Below are 20060 nucleotides of genomic sequence, written 5' to 3'. Positions count from 1 at the left end.
GAGATGGCGGTCATGGTTGCACAACAATGTAAAACACTAGTGAACTCTCCACAGCATGATGGTGCTACGGACGGAACTCATATTCCAAAACTCGTTATGTTCAAACTCAAATCCCCATTGTGACGGTATTGGGAGGTGGGGGTCTTTGAGAGTGACTAGGTCATCAAGAGGCTCATGAATGGGATTAGTGCCCTTAGAAAAGAGATCTCAGAGAGCTCCCTCACCCCTCTGTCATGCAAGGATACATACAGCAAGGAGACTTCCACGCACCCAGAAGCAGGCCCTCACCAAACACCAACTGCCGGTGCCCTGATCCTGGACTTCCCAGTCTTTAGAACCATGAGAAATAAATTTCTGCTGTTTATAAGCCACCCAGTCCAAAGTTTTTTGTTAGAGCAGCCTGAATGGACTCAGAGGATGGTAAATTTTTTGTTATGTGTATTTTACCACAGATTTTTCCCTTAAGAAAAAAAACTCTTGAAATTAAAAGCACTGACTCATTCATTCATCAAAGCTCAATAGATTTGTAGATTCCTTTCACACAATGCACAAAGATTAAAGGAGTATCTACTGCGTGCCAGGCAGTACCCTGCACAGGTGGGTACGTGACTGAATCAGGAGTGATGCTCTGGAGAGAGGCAGACACAAATCAATCAATAAATACAGTAAATTCAGAGGCACAGACACAGTGTGTACTGGCGGTCTGCTTCTGCGAGTTGCCCGTTCTACAGATAAGGAAACTGAAGCACAGAGAGGTTAAGGAAGTGGTCCAAAAAGCTACAGAGATGAGGAAGCCAGGATTCAGCCCCAGGCAGTCACCCTCAGTTTGTGCTTCTAACCACATGCTACGAGGTGGAGGGAGCGATGGTAAGCTATGTGAAACTACATTTGTAGTCAGCAAACTACAACCTGTGGGTCAAATCCGGCCCACTGCCTAGTTTGGCAAATGAGGGTTTACTGGAACACAGCCACACTCATTTATGAACATACTATCTACAGCTGTCTGTATCAGAGAATCGAGTACTTGTCACAGAGACGACCACACGGCCTGCAAAGCTGAAAATATGATCTGGCCCTTTACAGAAAAGGTTTGTCAACCCTGTCCTTGGGGACTGGTAGGGAAATATTAAGGAAAGGAGAGAGGGAAGGCACAGATGCCAACTCCTCCTCTTCAAGATCTTTCACATCCTCTCTTCCCCCTTCCATCTGAAGCCACCTCCTTAGTGCAGTCGGCTGTCCCTCACCAGGAGCCTTCCACAGCCTCCTAACCCCCCTTCCCCGTGTCCGCCCTCAACCTCCGCAACACTTTCTCCATCCAGGAGGGAAGAGACCCACCTAAAGATGAGACTGGATCCTAACGCCTTCCACTTAAACCAACTATTCTCAGAATGAAATGCAAACCCCTCACCAGGACCTACCAGGACCTGCATGCCCTGAGCCTGCCCCCTTCTCCAGCCCCATCCCACACGTGCCCTTTGCACTTGCTGGCCTCTCTTGTGAATACTCTACCCACTATCCTTAGCTGCCTGACTCTCTAGCGACCTGCTCTTGATGGGAATGGCCTGCCTGCCTGGCCTACCTGGTATAAGGTCCCCATGAGAATCTCTGCCCACCTGCTTCTTCTCTCAGACCACATAATACAACCTTGCAAATATTTTACAGAAACTTATAGCTGCCTCCTTCATACCCCAGGCCCGAGGGTGGCCTATGTGGGTGGGCTTACACTGCCCCTGTAATTTCCATTAACCTCTGCACACAGCCCAACTACCCACTCCCAATATATGTATGATATATGTTTACATATAAGCCTGTTTTGCAAATACAGGTTCAAGGCTAGTCCCGACTCCCTATCCCCTCCAATCAGACTGCCATCCCGAAGTCCTTCCTGTGTATAAATGTCACAGCCACCAGTGCCACGGCACCCAGGGGGCACTCTAAATTCACGTGCGGCCAGGGAGGAAGCATTCCCTGCAGGGAGGACTCCCCCAGAGGTGTGAAGCAGCACGATGCCTTCCACAGGGGAGCAGTGAGAGGGCATGTGTGGGAGGAGCAGCAGACGGTGACAGAGAGCAGTCCTTCCACTTCATCAAATTCAAAAAGCACCCCAGCCCTCAACAGGGGTCCTGAGGTCACTGAAGCCTTTCAAAGTCAAAGGTTGCATTTCCAAAGATGCTGATGTGGGCAGAGAAGTTCCTGGGATCCGCTATCTACACCCCCACTTGCCGGTCACACTCAAGTCAGTGGCCCTTAGATGGAGTGAAGGGTCCTGGGGGCCATCAGCAGCCTCTCAGGTGCGTGGCGACAGCCAGGACAAGCCATCTCCACCATCGGACAACACGGAAGGACTTACCTCGACTCCCCGAGGAAGCTCACAGCCCTGCCCCGTTTGGGTGGGCAAGCTCCTAGGCTATAGGACATGTGGGACCATTTCCACCCCAGGGGTGGACGGGAAGAGGAAGAGGGTTTAGCAGCGGGGACGGCTGGGCGCCTTCACTCACCTTAGCCAGCTGCGTCTGTAGCTTATTCTTCACATCCGTCACCTCGGAGATGCGGGTGTTGAAGGCCAGGTTGGTGGCGGTGAACTGCTTCCACATCTGATCCGACAGGGTCTCAAAGAGGCTGTCGGCCTCCTCCCGCAGCCGGGTGCAGTTGGCCCGCATGTTCTGCGAGTGCCTGATGTTGTCATTACTGAACTTGGCCCAGGTCTCGGGCACGGAGATCCTGTAGGAGGTGCGAGCACGGATAACACAGCTGAGGCATGGGGGCCTGGGGCGGGCCCCAGGGGGTCCAGGGTGACTCAGCGTCGGCGTGTCCGACACCAGGGGCGGGGTCGTTCTTGGATGTGGGGCCATCCTGCGCGCTGTCGGGTGGCCAGCGGCACTCCCAGCTCCCACCCACCAGATGCCGGCAGGGCTGCCCTGCTGGCTGTGACGGTCAGAAATATCTTAGACATCGCCACGTGTCCCCTGGAGGAGGGGCACAGCCACCCCCAGGTGAGCACCCCGGGTATCCATCCTCCTCATTTTACAGGGGAGGCAGCTGCAGCCCAGAGACAGCGGCTTTTACAGAGGGCACATGGTGAGTTGTGGGAGGGGAGAGACTCCATCAAAACAACAGGAGAATGTCAACCCCGCCCACGGCCACCGCCTGAAGCACACAGACAGGCGGAGGAGGGGGCATGGGCAGAGGGCTGGGGGCAGAGGCCCTTCAAGTCAGTGGCGAGCACGTGCCAGGCTACTTTGCAGTGACTCACTCAGCGAATGTTCTCTGCACACCTGCCCCATGCCAGGTGTTGTCCTAGGCACCTGGATAGAACCACAAACAAGAGCAGCAACATCCCTGTCCTCGTGGAGATAAATTTCCGACAAGGGAGACAGACATTACTAAGTAAAGAAGGTAATTACACGTGGTATGTGCTATGGAGGAATTTAGAAGCTGGATGAATAAAAAGAGACAGACTGCAGTCACTATGTGTCAATCAGGGTATAAAATGGCACACTCAGACATGTGGGGGGCTCGGGGATCAGCAAACGCGGGAAGCTGTCCCCATCCCGGGTGTGAAGTTGGAGAGGAGAGGGAGGGGCAGGAGAGAGGGAGCTGTGGTGCAGTACCATCCCTGGAAGGGGGAGCAGGAGGAATAAATCCCCGCCATCCATCTCCTCCGCCCTCAGCCCCCTGCTAGCGCCCCTCCCCTGGGCTGAACCTAGCTGGGGACCAGCTAACAAAGGGCGTGCCGGGCAAGCTGGCCTGGAGGGCAGCCTCCTCTATAGACTCACAGCAGGGCAGCTGGAGAATGGGACCGGTGGGCAACAGACACAGGCTACAGTGGGAGGGGCTGCCAGGGAAGGCTTCTCGGAGGCGGTGACAGGGACGTAAAAGGAATTCAGTTTGAACAACAGAAAGTTCTTCCTGGCAGAGTCTGTAAACCCCTGCAACAAGCAACCAATGTCGTGTATGGGGGTTCCGTCCTCTCAGAAGTCTTTGAGGAGGAGCACGCATGCACTTTTTTGAGCTGGCCTCAGTTCCAGGGTAAACCAGACTAGATAACGTTTCAAGGTCCTTCCTAGCCAGCAAGTCTCCAGTCCTTAAATAAAACATTTTTATTTCAAGACAGTAGGAAAAAGGAGTCTCAATTTTCGGGAACAGAAGTCTCTTTCCAGACTTTTTAAAGCATACTAAGATTGCATGGTGAATAGAAATTTTTTGAAAACATACATAATATGTGGTTGTTTTGTCTGTCTTTCGCAGGAGCTAAAATGTAACAATAAACAGGGATCTTGGGCTTCTGTGGATGGGAGAGGGCACTGTGTGATCCAAAACTTGTATCCAACAAAGACCAGAGGCTCAGAGAGATGAAGTGTCTCCTCCAAAGTCACACAGCCCCTCATTATCAATCCAGGAGGGAGGAGGTGTCAAGGACAACAGATAAAGCCTGTGGATTTAACTGAGTGTACTTCCCACTGCCGAAAGGGGTGCTGTCAATGGTGAGGAGCAGACTCTAAGTCCTCGCCCTCCCCAGAGCAGACAGCGAGCCCCCTTAATCACATTCTCCGGGGGGCTGGGAGGTGTATGTGCCAGAGGCAGCCTTCTGCTTGTAGGGGATGCGCCTCAGTAGGGGGGACACACTTCATGGAGCACTGCCCTCTAAATGGGGGTGAAAGCAGGCTTTGATGGGGGGGCAGGAGGTGCCCTGGTAAAGCACACAGGCCCAGTGTCCAGTATGGGATTAGCTGGTGGCTCTGCCACCAGCTGTGTGAGCTTGGGCCAGTCACTTCACTTCTCTGAGCCTAGTTTCCTCATTGTAAAGTAGGGATAACTATGGTGTCTATTCTCGGGGTTGTTAGGTGACTAAATATGCAACTCCTATCATGGCACCTGAAAACATGAAGTGCTTCATAAATGTTATTGTTCATGAGGGGCTGTGTGTAAAGCTCTCAGAACAGTGCCTAGCACAGAGCAAGCATCAGGTAAAAGACATCTTCTGTCTCCTTTGCCCCCGCCTCCTGCCACGGCATGGAGAGCTTCTGTGACCCGAGATACGTCCCTTCCCAGCCTCCAAATGCCCTCTAACCTGTCAGGATGGGCCCTGCCCTAACAAAACCACACACACCAAGCCCTGAGCTGGTACATCTGGGGAGCAATTAGTCCCCACAAACAGCAGCTCTCGCTTCCCAGCTGGAGTGGCTGGATGAGGGACTTTAAATAGCAGGCCCCGCAGGGCATGGAAACGGGAGACTCCACCAGGTTTCAGGGAGGCATGCTTGGGAAGGGAGCCCCGTGGACGCCCTGCGGGGATGGGCAGCTGCGGCTGAGGGGGCAGAGCCCCAAGCCCTGCTCCCCTTGTCAGGGGCGGTCACTGCCAGAGACCCCAAAGGGTCATTTCAACACTTGCACATGTACTAAGATCCAGAAAGTGACCTTGGGCTTGTGCCAACAAGACTTCCAGGGAACTCCTTTCCTTCCCTCCCTCCTTTTCATTCTTCCCTCCTTCAACAAATATTTATTGTATACCTACTATGCTTCGAGCACAATTCTATGTGCTGGAAGATTTTTTTTTTTAAGGGACCAAGATAGACACCACCTTCTGCCTTACCTGAAACCTGAAGCACCTCTCCCTCTCCGGCCCTAAGTGTCCCAGACCTCGGACTGCTGATTGGGAAAGTGTGTGTTAGTTCTGCCTGACATTCCAGAACGCCGTGGCATGGCCACAGCAGTGCCAGGCACACAGGAGGCACCTGTCTCATAGCTGTTGTGACGAGAAAATGAGGTCACACAGCAAGCACTCGATAGATGTTAGCTGCTGGAAAGGCGACGGTGTGCTGACAACACTCCTCCCACTTCTTGACTCATTCCAGCCGCCAGAACCTTCCCCTCCCGCCTTCCCCTTGAGTCTGTGGCTCCCCAAGAACCTTCTGATAATTGCATCTCAAATTAGCTGGAGTTGGACTCAGTGGCCTGCCACGGAGGATCCCCACTCAACCACACAGCCCTCACCTGACTGGCAAGTGGTGCCCCTCTGTGGTTCCTTGGCTGGGCAGACTCAGAAACCCTCTCTCCCGTCCGCCGCGGCCAGGGATGGGGAGCCCGAGCCCAGTGCTTACATGCCACCGATTTTCTCCACGCCATGGAAGAAGTTGATGCAGTCTGACGTGTTCCTCAGGTTAAAGCACTTCTCATCGATGAACTGGGCTGAGTTTTTGTCCTCGAGGTCCCTCTCCAGAGCATGCTGAGCATCTCGGTTATCCCTGTGGGGGCGAGAGTTGTCCCTGGATTGTGCGCTTACCCAGAGTCCCTCACTCAAGGTCACGGGGAGGTCAGCGCAGAGCCACTGCTCAAAGTAAGTCTCTGGACGTCTAAGAGGATGCTCTGTCTACCCTTAGTGGCTTCTCGGCCTTCTTCCCACCTTGATGCCCCCACCACACACCCAGGGCCATGCCCCACTTCCCGCCACCCAGCCCTGCTTCCCTCGCCTCCCCAGGGTAAGTAGACCTATTGTCATTCAGAACAGGGGTGGGCAAACCTGTACTGCAAATGGCCAAATACTAAATAGTTAAGGCTTTGTGGGTCACATGGTCTCCGTTACAACTACTAAACTTCGCAGGAAAGCAATCACAGATAATATGTAAATGAATGAATGGGTGTGGCTGTGTTCCATTAAAACTTTATTTATGAAAAGAGGTGATGGGCCAGATTTGGCCCCCCAGCTGTGCATATGCTGACCTCATTTGGAAGATACAAATTCACAGTCTGGAAAAAGCCTTTAAAGCAGTTCACAGATCATTATGTCTAACCCTCTGCCTGGCAGGGAAGGAAAACACACGAGTAAGATCCAGGAGCTCACAGATTTGCATAAACACAGTAAAAATAAATACACCGTGCAGGTTTGAAAACGATGCAAAGTGACACAGAGGAGGAAGCCATTAACTCAGGGGACTTCTGATTTCTCTCTGTCTCAGGCTCTGGGTCTCTGCCTGCCTCACCTTTCTTAGATTCTCTGTCTCAGGCCCTCTGTGTGTATGTCTCTCTCTCCTCTGTCTTTGTCTTTCGGCCACAGTCCTTTTCTACTATGGATCTGATGTGGGATTTCGAACAGGCCAGGAGCAGGGAAATGTGTTATCTCGTGTTGGTGGGCATCCACCTACTGGGGCGCTCAGGGAGTCATGCTGGGCGGGAGGAACCACCCTGGGGGCCTGGGGGGGCCTTCTGAATTTGCAGAGCCGTGGAGAAACGGGGCCAGGTCCTGCCTAATGAACTGGAATGTGAAGAAAGACCAGCATGTGGAAGGAAACATGCCAGAGCATTAGTGGGGAGCCTGTGGCCTCGGAGTCCCTGTTCAGCTCGTCCAGCCTCCTAGGAGGCCTGGGGAAGGTCGGGCAGCCTCTGTCTCCCCTCCTTGGCCCACGACAGAAAGCACAGCCAGCACCAAGGCTCAGCCGGCTGTCAGCTCACCAAGAAAAGCTCGAACCTGGCTCCAGCCCAGTCAGAAAGAGCCTTTTCTACTTTGCTGGGCGCCTGGTGAGGCGAGGACATGGCCCTGCCCAGACGCAGCCTCAAGCCTCGTCCAGAAAACTACGAGCCACCAGCCCAGCGCCTGCTCATGCCGGGGCAGCCACCTGAGCAGGCCAGCGGCAGAGGCCCTGGCGGGTTCTAGGTGGGTTAGGGTGCCCTGGCAGGGAGCTGCCTCCCCGCAGGATGACAGACATCCTCCGACAAGGTCACACAGCCTTCAAGCAGGGTCGCTCGGCCTCGGGCCCTGGCAAAGGGGGGCATCCCCTCTCCTGCTCCCATTCCCTCCCTGTCCTCGGCCACCACCGCTGCTTGGAGTCTATCCCTGAATCTCTTGTCCTCTTTCTCTGTGTCTGTCTCCGTCTCTTTGTTTTTTGTCTCTGTCTTTCCTCTTGATTCCTCTGTCTGGCGTATCTCTGCCCCTCTCTGTCCCCCACGTCCCTGCTCCTGTGGCCAGTCTTGGTCCGTCCTTCCCTCTGACAGTCCAAATCACTCTGTGCCTCCCAGGCTGTGGGACTGTCTCCAACATCTCCTCCAGGGTCCAGGTCCCCAAGTTCAAGTCTCAGCTTTTATTCAAACAAACCTTGTTCAAACTGTCCCATTTCCCACCATCCCACCACTGAGTTTGGCCATGGCCCTATGGCAACTACAAATAGAATATCATTCATAAATGATCATAAACATAAGGGCAAGAAAAATACAATGAAGACATCTGCCTTCCCAAAGCATTTCCCTTGTTAAAGCTTCCCGGTTTAAATTAAAGTATTTAAGAGTCTCCTTTTAAGTGAATTAATTTATAGACATTAGGTGAACCACAGTCCAAGTGGTAAGTAGAAATGTCAGAAATCAGAACAGAAGTGTGCACTACCCTTACACACATTCAATTGTCCCTTCAGCCACTGCCGTTTGGCATCTCCACCTCTGATGTCCGCCCTTGCCTACAGCCTGGGTGATTCTCTCCTGTCCCCGTACCCAGTTCTCACTGCATCAGTGGAGGTGAGGGGCTGCTCTGTGTGTGTGTGTGGTGGGGGACTGCTCTTTCTCCTCCATGGAAGCAGGGCACCCAGCCCCCAGAGCCTATTTGCAAGCTGCCTGGTCCCTGTAGTACCCCAGCCCACTTGCCCACATGCCCCATCTGTAGGAAGGGGCAGCCGGGGCAAGAGGTAAAGGAAGGGTCCAGCTCAAGGGCCAGGTGGGAGGGCTGCCTCTAGGAGAGCTGGGGACTAAGGGCTTAGCTATGGGTCCCAAGCCCTCTAAAACTCAGGCCTACCTTTAATTACCTCCTGATTTGTCGCAATACCGGCTATGTAATCTTCAAAGAACAAAAAGCTATTCCCTTTGAAGACACTTGGTTCAAGGCATCCGCCAGCTCCCCTCTGAAGCTGTCCCAGCCCCTCACCTCGAGGCCTGATGCCACTACTCTCTGCCCTTCCCAGAGTTCAGAACTCCCACGGGGACGCCACAGGATAAGCAGGGCCTCAGTGAGGCCAATTTCTTGTGCCTAGACCCTCACTGCAAATGAGAACCACCACTGACATGCTAACCCATGAAAACCAGTTGTGTGCATCTCAGTAACAACCTATTGGTAGACTGAAGTCAGCCCGGGTGGTACCATTTACACCACTGCAATTGGCAAAGCTACAAATCAGGATTTTTCTTCATTCCTGAAGAGCTGGTTGTTAAACACCTACCAGAATACCACTGGCCAAAAGAACCACCTAGAAACAGGGGACCCATCTGGCTTGGCCCCCAGACACCTAGAGACCCAAAACAAACTCCAAGAAAAGGGAGAGAAAGCAGCCCTTACCGCATCTGGATCTCAAATCTTTGAGCTAATTTTCTCATCTGTTCTTGGCAACATTTTAGCATATCTACTTCCTGCAATGAAGAGAGTCAGAAAGAGCAGTCAGTGCCCCTTAGAGACTCACAGCATCCGCTGGGCCACCACACCCCTTGCCTCTCATTGCCCCCTCTCCGCCCCACCAGGTGAATGTCAGCGTGGGGCCTAATTCCTGCCTCAACACACATGATCCCAGGGCCACACAGCTAAGGGTTGATTGTGCAAGTCCCACATTCTTTGCCCTTTTCTTTTCTTTTTATATACTTCCAAATTAAAAAAAAAATTAGCACCTACTATGTGCCTAGTGCTCATTTACAGATTATTTTATCATTAAGTAATGCATACTAAGTGGTACAGTGTGCGACATGCAGTAGGTGCTCATAAACCCTAGCTTTGGTTCCTTTTATTGATTGGCGTGATGATGACGCCGGTTTTAGTGATGAAAAGACTGAAGTCAGATGACCGCATTTCTCCCTGTTCCGAAACTGCAGCCTAGACACCAGCCATGCTTTCTGCTCCTGACAGGCAGCTCAGAAACCTCTCTGACCAGCTTGCCCTCCCTCCTCCCTCAGGGGGCCAGGCAGTCCCAGGAGGCTCCTTACCTGGATAAGGTTTTTCTCCACGTTGTCATGGACCAAATCAATCCCGGTCCTTTTCTCTCGATGGTACAGGCATTCCAGGGCCACCTGTAGGGAGCACAGAAATTGCCGGTTCCCCCTGCAGCTGTATGCAGACCCTGGGCAGAGGGGACTCACCTCTACCTTTGTCCCGGGGACCCCAGACACTTCCTGTGGCCTCATCACTGCGCATTTGGGTGGGCTCCACCCCTTTGCCCTCATCGGGGGCCGTGGGAGGCTGTGTCTGTGGATGGGCGCAATACTGGTGTATATCCCTCAGGCATGCTGTGCTAAGTTGGTTAGAAGAATATAAGGCGCTCAGAATATTGCCAACAAATATTACCTATGAATATATGTGAAACCCCTTTTTGGAGATTTCTAAGTGGGAGGAGAGCTTTAGAAGGCGACCAGGGCCAAGTGATACCCAGGTGACCCTGCCACACAGCCATGGCCCTAGTAACTATCGTGGCGACAGGCAGAGCAGAACAGGGACAGGAAAGGAGGCTGCTCAGGGGAGCCCCTACTGCAGGAACTAGTGATTGGGCCACTGGACCGTGATGTCACAGAAAGCAGTGAAGGGAGACGGAACCACGGGGCAAGACCGAGTGCCGGGATGCAAATGCATCTGGGAACCTGGAAAGGAGGGATTCATTGATTTCATAAGGATTTACTGAGCCCCTTGTGTGTGTCATGCTCGATCAAGGTGCTGGGAACATGGCAATGAACTAAATAAATCCCTACTTGGATGGAGTTCTAATGGAGGGAACACAAGTAAACACATAAAGAAGCACAATCATTTCTGCCTGTGATAAGGCTAGTCCCTGATGGCCTTACAGATGTAGATGTTGGCGTGATGTGGGTAGGAAGTGAGGGAGGACTTCTCTAAGAAGGTGGCAGGAGACCTGATCATGGGAAGCAGCAGAGGTGAATGGGAATAATGAGCCAGGAAGAGGGAGCAGCAGGTGCAAAGGCCCTGAAGTAGGAGGAGCAGCAGACAGGAAGGCACTGGTGCTAGAGAAAGTGGTGGGTGGGCACTGGAGGCTGTAACAAGGAATTTAGAGTTAACTAGGGTGTATTAGGAGCCAGCAGAGGATTTTAGCAGGGGATGGAGGGGGCAGGTGTGTAAAGATCCAGTTCAATATTTAAAATTGCTCCTCTGGTGCTGTTTGGAAAATGGGCTGGAGGGGAGGCCAGGAAGGAGGCAGTCATCACTGTCCAGGGAGAGGCTGCCTGGGCTGAGGTGGTGGCCCTGGAGATGGAGAGAAGAGGGTAAGATGAGATGTTGTCTCAGATCCCCAGGCCACCACGAAGAGGCCACGTGACTGGCAGAGCTGGGTTTTCCAGACAGACTGGTGGGCGAGAAGACAGGGGAGAGGACAGCAATGGATTCTGGATGCCGCCTTAGGTCTCCTGCCCACTGTCCTCTGGGGAGAAATTCTGGGGGTATAGGGAAACAGTAGGACCCCTCCTAGTGGGGGGAAACTGGTGCCATGTCTCCTGGGTGATCTGGAGGCAGGACCTCTCCTCCAGAAGCCCCTGCACCTGACACGGAGCAGAATCACCTGCAGGCGGCTTCCAGGCAGGAGGATCTGAGTCCCCACAGGCTCCAGGGAGCCACCAAACACCATCCTGGCCCAGGTCTGCTCCCAAAGCACAAGGCAGATAACGCCAGATCCCTTATCAACTGTCCACTCCACAACCCAGTGAAAAGCACTCACCCAGAGCCCTGGGCAGCCGGGGAGCCCAGGAGAGCTCTGGCAAATGGGCTACAAGTAGAACCGCACGATGGTCCTTCTGGAAAAGTGACATTCCTTGACTCTGCCGGCACATTCACCCTCTGCCTTACTCCCACCTAACTGCCTCAACCGAGAATATCAGAACGCTCCTTCCCGCCAGGAGCTTGCAATGTGATAGGAAATCCCTGCCAGCAGTAGGACCAACGCCACGGGCTACCGATGGCAGAGCAGAAAGACAGGAGCCTGGGTCCCTTCTGGCATCAGGTGGAGGCTGTAGAAGCCTCACCTGTTCTTTCTGGAATTCCCACTTCAGAAAAATTCCTATTTGGCTGAGCCGCTTTAGTCCAGTATCTGTCATATGCAGCCAAAAGCACCCCTATCGGATCCAGGATATGACTGGAGACTGGGAGACCAAGAACCATCCAGAACGTCCACATTCAGGCATTTATTCAACAAATATGTGTTGAGTGCCTGCTATGAACCGTGCACCATGGTAGGCTGGGAAGACATTCAAACCAAAAGCCAATCAGCATAGACGTGGCTCATTAAGGGCCAGCCGGACACACTGGCGTGTCACAGCAGCTCTCAGTGCTGAACACAGTGTGGACAAAGCAGACGAAAATCCCTCCCCTCGTAGAGCCTCTATCCTGGCAGGGAGAGGAATCAATTTTTAAAATTAGTAAATCATAGAGTATGTTAGGAGGTGTTACAGGCTACAGAGAAAAATTAAGCAGTTATTTTAAGTGTGTCTTTTCAAGACCATCACACACACACACGCATGCACACGCATGCACATAATCCTTCAATGAAACTTCTGCAGTTTTGATGTAATCCCGACAAGGAAAGGAAATTCAGTCCCGACCCAGGAACTTGACTGGGATAGCCCTGCATGGACGACGATTCTAATTTTTTTACCGCACAAACTGATCATGGATGATGATGCGGCTCAAACGGACCTGCGAGGTGCCTGTCGCCTTCATCTTCGCTCCAGGCAAGTGGAGTGCATGGGGCTGCAACTCCCCACCCACACTCACCTGCAGGGGACACTTCACCTCCTCGGCCGCACACTCCAGCCGCCTCCTGATTGTCTCCAGGCTGTGGTTCTCGTTCAGAAGACTTTCCAGCTCGTAGTTCAGCTCAGACTTCCAGAAGCCGATGTCCGACAACCTCTGGCCCAGGTTCCGGCAGGTCCCCTCCTGCATCTGATGCGTCAGCTGATCCTTGTCCTGCATGAGCCGCATGGAGTCGCCTGTCAGCCGGCTGGCCCACAGCCGCGAGGCCTCGGCCCCGCGGATCTGCAGCTGGTTGGACTGCTCCCAGTCGTGGGGACTATAGCGACAGAAGAGCGCAGAGCGGAGCGCCGGCAGGACGGTGGGTGGCCGCGGGGCGCTGTGGCATGCGGCTCCCTCATCCACGCAGGGCTGGGTGTTGGAGACCTTGTAGAAGAGACTGGGCCTCCACGAGGTGAGGTAGCGGTACCCAGGCAGGTAATAGGGCTGGTAGCATTCCTGGATTGCGGGAGGTGGCACGGCGGGGGGCAGCGTGCCAATGCCACAGGCTTTCTTGGGGCCACAGTAACTGGCAATCTGAGTGGTTCCAAGAAACTCCATCCTTCCTCATCAGCCCCACTAGGGCAGAACTCTGTGCAAAGGCAGACACCAGGGGTGGGGGGCGGGGGAGAAGCTTCTCTTAGGGCAGGACCTCTATGACTCGGCACTGCTGTCACAAAGCCTGGGGGAGTGCGGAATGTCGCTTTCAGGCCAGCTGGGCCCATGCTGTCCCAATCAACACACACACACACACACACACACACACACACACACAAAAGAGAATGTGAGTTTCTCAACCCACAGAGTTGGAGGTGCAGGAAATGGCATTTATTTATTTTTCCACAGCAGTCGGATCTGCTTTTCCAGACCTAACTCTGAACATGGGAGAAAATGTAAAACGTAGTCCCCTTCAATAAACTCAGTCAGCTCAGGACAATTTGGTCAAAGTTAGTTGATTTCTTTTTCTTTGTCCCCAGGAATGGCACCAGAATGGGAAATCCATAGTTTGGAATACTATTCAGCAGTTAAAAGGAATGAACTCTTAACACAGATGAATGTCAAACGTATCAAGCTGAGCGGAAGCAGCTAAACTCAAAAGGTCAATCCAGTGTGATTCCATTTAGATGACATCCTGGAAAAGGCAGATCCATATGGACACATGACTTTCCAGGGGCCAGGGCCAGGGCCGGGGGGAAGACTATGAAGGAGCCTAGGAAATCTGGGCATGGTGACCGTATTGCTCGGTATCTTGACTGTGGTGGCAGTTACACAACCATGTGCATTGCTTAAAGCCCACAGGACCGTCCACTAAAAGAGGTAAATTTTACATAAATAATCCTTCGATAAACCTGCCCTTAATGAGTGTGGTAGGGATCAGGAGCTCCCGAGGCAGAGACTGTGTCTATTTGGCTCGCTATGAAGCCCAGCGCACGGCAGAACGAGAGAGCATTCAGCCCTCTGCCCTGTACCCACGTCTGCATCCCCTCGAGAAACTACCCCTCCCCCCCTGGGCTGGAGGGCGTGGCAACAAAATCTCAAGGTACAGAACAGAAGAGGTGCTTGATCTGTGGGACCCTGGCCCCCTCCCGCAGTGGGAACGAGAACAACCTTCACCCTCACATGGTCCTTGCTGGTGAAGGGAGATGGTCACTGGGACTTTTCTCTCCAGCTGCCGGAACCCAGGACTGAAAAACAGAGTGGGCATGAGAGGACTGAGGGAGAGAAATAACCTTAGGCACCTTCTGCACACCTGATGCTTCACATATACTCATTTAAAATATTTCCACAGCCCACCTATAAAGCAACCTAGTGTTATAGAGTGGGATAAGGAAATCACGTGGGCTCTGGACCTGCTCCGCACCTAAAATGCTTACGTTAGGGCCATCACACAACAGGAAGTGCCTGCCCACCAAGGGCAGCCAAGAAATGGAGCAAAAAGATTCAGCGTATTTTTTTCAGCACCAAACATTCACGGTAGAAATAATAATGTGAGTGATCTACAGGTACAAAGATTTAGAATTTTCTCACCAAGGGCTACTTTGCATTTTCCCAGGTATAAGTACTATTGTCAGATTTTTGTGTTTTTCCAGAGATACTCTATGCACAGACAAGCCTAGACAAGTCTGTGCCTTTTTTTTGCATAAATACCATGCTCACCATTTTCTACAATACCCTAAGTCTTGGAGATTATTCCATTTTGGTATATAAACATCTATCTCTTCCTTTTGGCAGCTGTGTAATTCTCCATGATGTGGAGGTGCTATTATTTATTTGATTCTTCTCTATGATTGGGCATTTAAGATGCTTCCTGCCTTGCTGCTACAAATATTGCTGCAATAAAAGTCCTTCCCTGGGCAGGTCTTGAAGTCGGTTTACGTAGAGACAATTTGCACACAGCTCAGGTTCATGAGTTCTGACATACAGGCACACAGGTACACCACCATCGCCAAGATGGGCTCTGTCCGTGGCCCTGGAAGTCCCTCAGTGCTCTCCTCTCTACCTTTCGCCCCAGCAACCACCTGTGGGCCCTCTGTCCCCACAGAATGCCATATATATGGGGTCATGTAGCACGTGGTCCTTTGAGCCCCACCCCTCTCCCTTTGCATAATGCTAAATGCAACCGATCCTTCCGCATACATTTCTGGGCATGTCTGAGCATAACTTCTGGAAGAAGTTACAGGATAGAGGAACACATGGATTTTTTACTTGGATATGTATTGTCTGGAAGGTTTTCCCTCTCCTGTGGGCCTCTGAACAAACCCCACTGAAAGTTGGCCGCCCCTCCAGTGGAACTCACCATGTGGGGCTCTGGCCTGATTTTCCTAAACAAGGCAGGGCTGCTCGAAGAAAAGAACTGACCTCAAAGTCCTACTTGGCTTTGCATGTAGTATACAGCTTTGACAAATACATTATACATACATATGCACATGTGTACACTCTCACACATACGTCTAATATGACCCGTGCCTTTTTTCCTGCTGTGAAGAGAAGACTCTGTGTCAGGGGTGGACAGCCGGGGAGAGGTCTGATGCAAATGAACCCAAAGTCTTAGCCTCGGCTTCCGCTCCAGCCTGCTGAAGAAAGCATCAGTCACTGGGTCAGGGACTGGGTTGAGGGGCTCCTGTGGCCATGTAGGGAATCTGCTCTGTGCCGTCCAGCCAGAGGCGGCCTTTCCCCTGAGTGGAATCCCAGCTTCGCCCTGTTCCAGCCTGGAAACCGATGGCAATTGTGCCTCCCTCTGGTGGGAGTTGTGAGCATCAAATGGGCATAGCAAGGTACTTAGCACATAGCAGGTGTTCAGTCACGACTGGCATTATTACTATCATACCACACTTAGCCACATCGTTTCCATTTTATCCTTTTGATAATGTTGGGAGGTGAGCATGATTTGTGCCCTCATTTTACAGGTGGGCATCTGAGGCTCAGATTGGTGACTCCTTGCCCAAGGACACACAGTGAGTCTCCATTAATGCCCTCTCTGTGCCCATGGGGCCAGGAGAGCCAGGTGAAGAGCCTGGATGTTGGGTTTCCCTCCCAACCACCCAACATTCTGTTATAAACAGTTGCAAAAATGCAGTGGTTTTCAAACACATTCACTGGTGCGGAAGGCTGTGTTTAAACAAACTCTCCCACAGGAGAGGGGCACATGACAGAAGAGCACTAAAGCGCTCTGGCTGGAGGAGGCAGAGGTGGGGCGCTTCCCGGTGCATCCTCAGGGCCCCACAGAGTGCAGTGGGGAGCCTGTTAGTATCCCTGCCTCCCCACCTCACAAATGCAGGCCGCCCAGCTAGGAAGCGGCCAAGGCTGACTCGACGTCTGGGTTTTCTGAAGTCATTGTCTAGAGAAGTGGTATGATTGTTATGAGAGTCAAAAGGGATTGGCGTAAATTCAGAATCCAGGGCTGTGGGTGTACAAGTTCCCGATGGCTGCTGCCACGAATCACCAAGTCAGTGACCTCAAACAATGCAAAGACGTAGCCTGGGAGGTCAGAATCCCAAACAGAGTCTTCAGGGTTCAGTCAAGGTGTGGGCGGGCTGTTGCTTCTGCAGGCTCTGGGGGAGAGTCCGATTCCTTGCACTTTCCATCTTCCGGAGGCTGCCTGCATTCTTTGGCTCGAGGCCCCTTCCTCCAACATCAAAGCCAACGGTGCAGTGTCTTCTCTTCCCTCTGATTGCCCTGCCTCCCTCTTACAAGGACCCGTCTGATCATATCACACAGATAATCCAGAACAGCCTCCCCACCTGGAGATCCTTAACTTAGTCACACCTGCAAACCCATTTGCCATGTAAGGTGACAGAGTCAGGTTCCAGGTGTTAGGACGTGGGCCTCTTTCAGGGGTGACTGTCCCATCCACCACAGTGAGGAAGACAGAAGAATGCTGGGTGACAGGCAAGTCAGGCAAAACAAAGCCCTGTGCTGTGGACTGCCCAAAATGTGAAAAGACTCAGAAGCTGGGGTCCCAAGGGAGCATCTCCTACCGTTCCCAAGGTCTCCCTTATCTATGAGGCATTTAAGTTCCAAAAGACAATACTGTCTCACCCAGACTTGAGCTTCCGTCTAGTCCTCTTGATCTGTGCTTCTCATATGTTAACGTGCCCTCAAACGACCTGGGGATTGTGCTAAAATACATGTTCTGATTGAGTAGAGCCGGAGATGCTGCATTTCTTATAAGTTCCTAGGTGAGGCTGGTCCCCAGTCCACAAATGGAGTAGTGAGGCCCTGAAATAAATTCTGAGAGAAAGGAGCTTGTCTGATTTTACTCATCCACAGTACTTAGTAGAATGCCTGGAATTTAACGTAAAACCCACCAGTCTGCAGAAGAAAGGCATCATCGAGACTACCCTAAGTGACTGATGATGAGAACTTTCTGCAGTCATCAAATCAACCCAGCTCAGCAAGCATTCCTTGGGCGCCCCCTGTGGGTGGGCAGGAATCTTTCCCCTGTGCCTCCAGGACAGCCCAAGGTGCTGGAGGTGGCTCCAAGCAGAGCTCCGACAACCAGCAAAATAGAGAGAGACACACGTAGGAAAGGTAGAGAGAGAAAATTCCAGAAAGAAGCTACTTTCCATTCAGCATCCATGTCAGTCTGTATTATTCAAAACAAAGATTGAATTTTACAATAAAGCATTTTTATTTTCACTTTGAATTTCAGGCAGGATCTTTGCGGTCTTAGAACATGAGCCCTGACTGGCGTCCAGTGACCCAGCATGCTTTCTGGGAATCTCCCTGCAGATACATGTATTCACACATACAGCATGAATATATGTGTTCACTGCTACACTGATTGTAGTGGTGAAAAAAGTGGAACTAACCAAATGTCCCTTAATACCGGATGGCTAAATAAAATAAAGAACAACTTCCTCTGGAATTCTCTGCAGTATCTGCTGACATGAAAAAATTGTAAGATATAAGTGAAGAAAGCAAGATACAGAACAGTTTATATGGTGTGATACCACTTAAGCAGACATACATGTAATTGCATACACACAAACACTTCTGGAAAGATCCAGAGAAACCAGTGCCAGAGAGATTAGCTTTGGGCAGGGATAGGAGTGGGATGGGTTGCAGGCAGAGAGGGAGACTTTTACTTTCTCATTAAGCCTCCCATGCTGATACATATATGTTTATTTTAGTATATATGTAGTACATATAGTATAGTATATAGCATGTATAATTCATATATATATATACACACATACACACAGCTTAGTAGGACTTCCACTTCGGCCAAGATTGGATAATAGGGATTGGCTGCAGCCTCCCACAAGAAATAACTTTTAAAAAAACCCTCAGAATATATAAAACAGTGACTTTCAAGACACTGAACACCAGGCCATGACGAACTGTCACCCTTTAATAGGAAACAAATGTGGCCAGTGCTACAACTGCCCCAGCTCATGGCCTGGGAAAAGTTTTCAGGCCATGGCACAGGGATTCCTGAGTTAAGGAGACAGAGCTGGGGGGATGGGTCGCCAGCGTGGCCAGAGTCTGAAGGACAGAGCATGAAAGAGGAGACGACTACCCAGGGCGAGCCCTGGAGGTTTATAGAGGGGTGCCTCGGTGTCCAGCTGAGCACGACAGGTGCACACCTATTCGGGAACAACCCTGGAAAGTGGGTGGGGGGCACACAAAAGGATTGGAGAGGACACTGCCCAGAGCTCCCAGAGCTTGGGAATAGCTCCCCCATCCCACCAACCACAGGAGAAAATTTCATGATGTGTGCATGATGTGTGGAGCAACAGGGCAAATACCCAGAAGGGTTTTGCTTCATTCAGTGAGAGGGCAAAATTCGTCCCAGACTTAATACCATTCTGGGTCTGTGGTATTAGAGCAAGATTAAAAACATTTGCAGTCAGTTAGCTGTGTCCCAGAAAAAAAGATCAAGAATATTTGTAAAAATGCAAACATTGTCAGCACGAGATAAGACAGAATTCACCATGTCTGGCATCCAATAAAAAATTATCAGGCCTGCAAGCAGCAGCAAATGGGACTCACTGTCAGGAGTGGCGATCAATCCACTGAAAACAAACCAGATGTGACATGTAAAGTAGAATTAATGGGCAAGAACAACGCATTTTCTGTGTTCAAGAAGCTAGGCAGAGGAAAGGATGGATACATTCAGTAGAGACAAGGCAGATATATGTACATATAAAACTACCTGAACTGAACTTCCAAAGGTGAACCACAATGTCTGAGATGAAAAATACACAAGAATGAAATGAAGGCAGGTCTTGGTCAGCCTGGGCTGCCATGACGAAACCCCACAGACTGGGTGGCTTACAAACAGACGTCTATTTTGTGCTATACAAACACTTTGGCAGTTTGACAGTTTCCTAGCATTCCACTCCTAGGTATTTACTCCAGAGAAACGAAAGTAGATGTCATTACAATGATTTGTGCCATAACGCTCCTAGCAGTTTAATTTGTCACACACCAAACTGGAAGTGAGCCAAATGTCCAGCCACAGGCGAATTACACAATGGCAACTAGAAGAAATGAACTTCATACGTACGACAGCATAGATGAATCTAAGATAAATATGCTAAGTGAGAGAAGCCAGGTGAAAAGGCACAGAGACTGTATGATTCCATTTACATAAAATTCAGAAAATCCAAATACATCTATAAAGACAGGAAACAGATGAGTGATTGCAGGAGAATGGGGACAGGGGGAGGTTTGGCCATGAGGAGTCTTGTGTGGGGGGTGGGTGGGTGGGGGGTGATACATGCTGTTCAAGTCAAAACTTACCAACTGTACTCTTGAAATATGGGCAGTTTGTGACCTATCAGCTATCCATCAACAAAGCTGTTTA

General features: G+C 51.3%; 1 protein-coding gene and 1 long non-coding RNA gene across 2 annotated transcripts in view; both read right to left on the bottom strand.

Moving 5' to 3' along the window:
* Positions 1-14623, bottom strand: part of TEKT5 (tektin 5) — a 36984-nt gene extending 22361 nt beyond the window's left edge. The window contains exons 1-5 of the mRNA XM_036928212.2: positions 12734-14623; positions 9949-10032; positions 9314-9384; positions 6102-6245; positions 2499-2721 (exon numbers count right to left, since the gene is read on the bottom strand). Coding sequence (XP_036784107.1) covers positions 2499-2721; positions 6102-6245; positions 9314-9384; positions 9949-10032; positions 12734-13309 — 1098 coding nt within the window. The 5' untranslated portion in view covers positions 13310-14623. The remainder of the gene's footprint in view (positions 1-2498; positions 2722-6101; positions 6246-9313; positions 9385-9948; positions 10033-12733) is intronic.
* A 1968-nt stretch (positions 14624-16591) lies between these two features.
* The window catches only part of LOC118933669 (uncharacterized), a 10522-nt gene continuing 7053 nt past the window's right edge, over positions 16592-20060 (bottom strand). The window contains exon 3 of the long non-coding RNA XR_005033217.2: positions 16592-17479. This is a non-coding gene — a long non-coding RNA (uncharacterized LOC118933669). The remainder of the gene's footprint in view (positions 17480-20060) is intronic.

Source organism: Manis pentadactyla, chromosome 10 (genome assembly GCF_030020395.1).
Source record: "Manis pentadactyla isolate mManPen7 chromosome 10, mManPen7.hap1, whole genome shotgun sequence".
Lineage (NCBI taxonomy): Eukaryota > Metazoa > Chordata > Mammalia > Pholidota > Manidae > Manis > Manis pentadactyla.
Note: the sequence above shows the minus strand (reverse complement) of the source record. Positions and strands in the feature narration are given on the sequence as shown.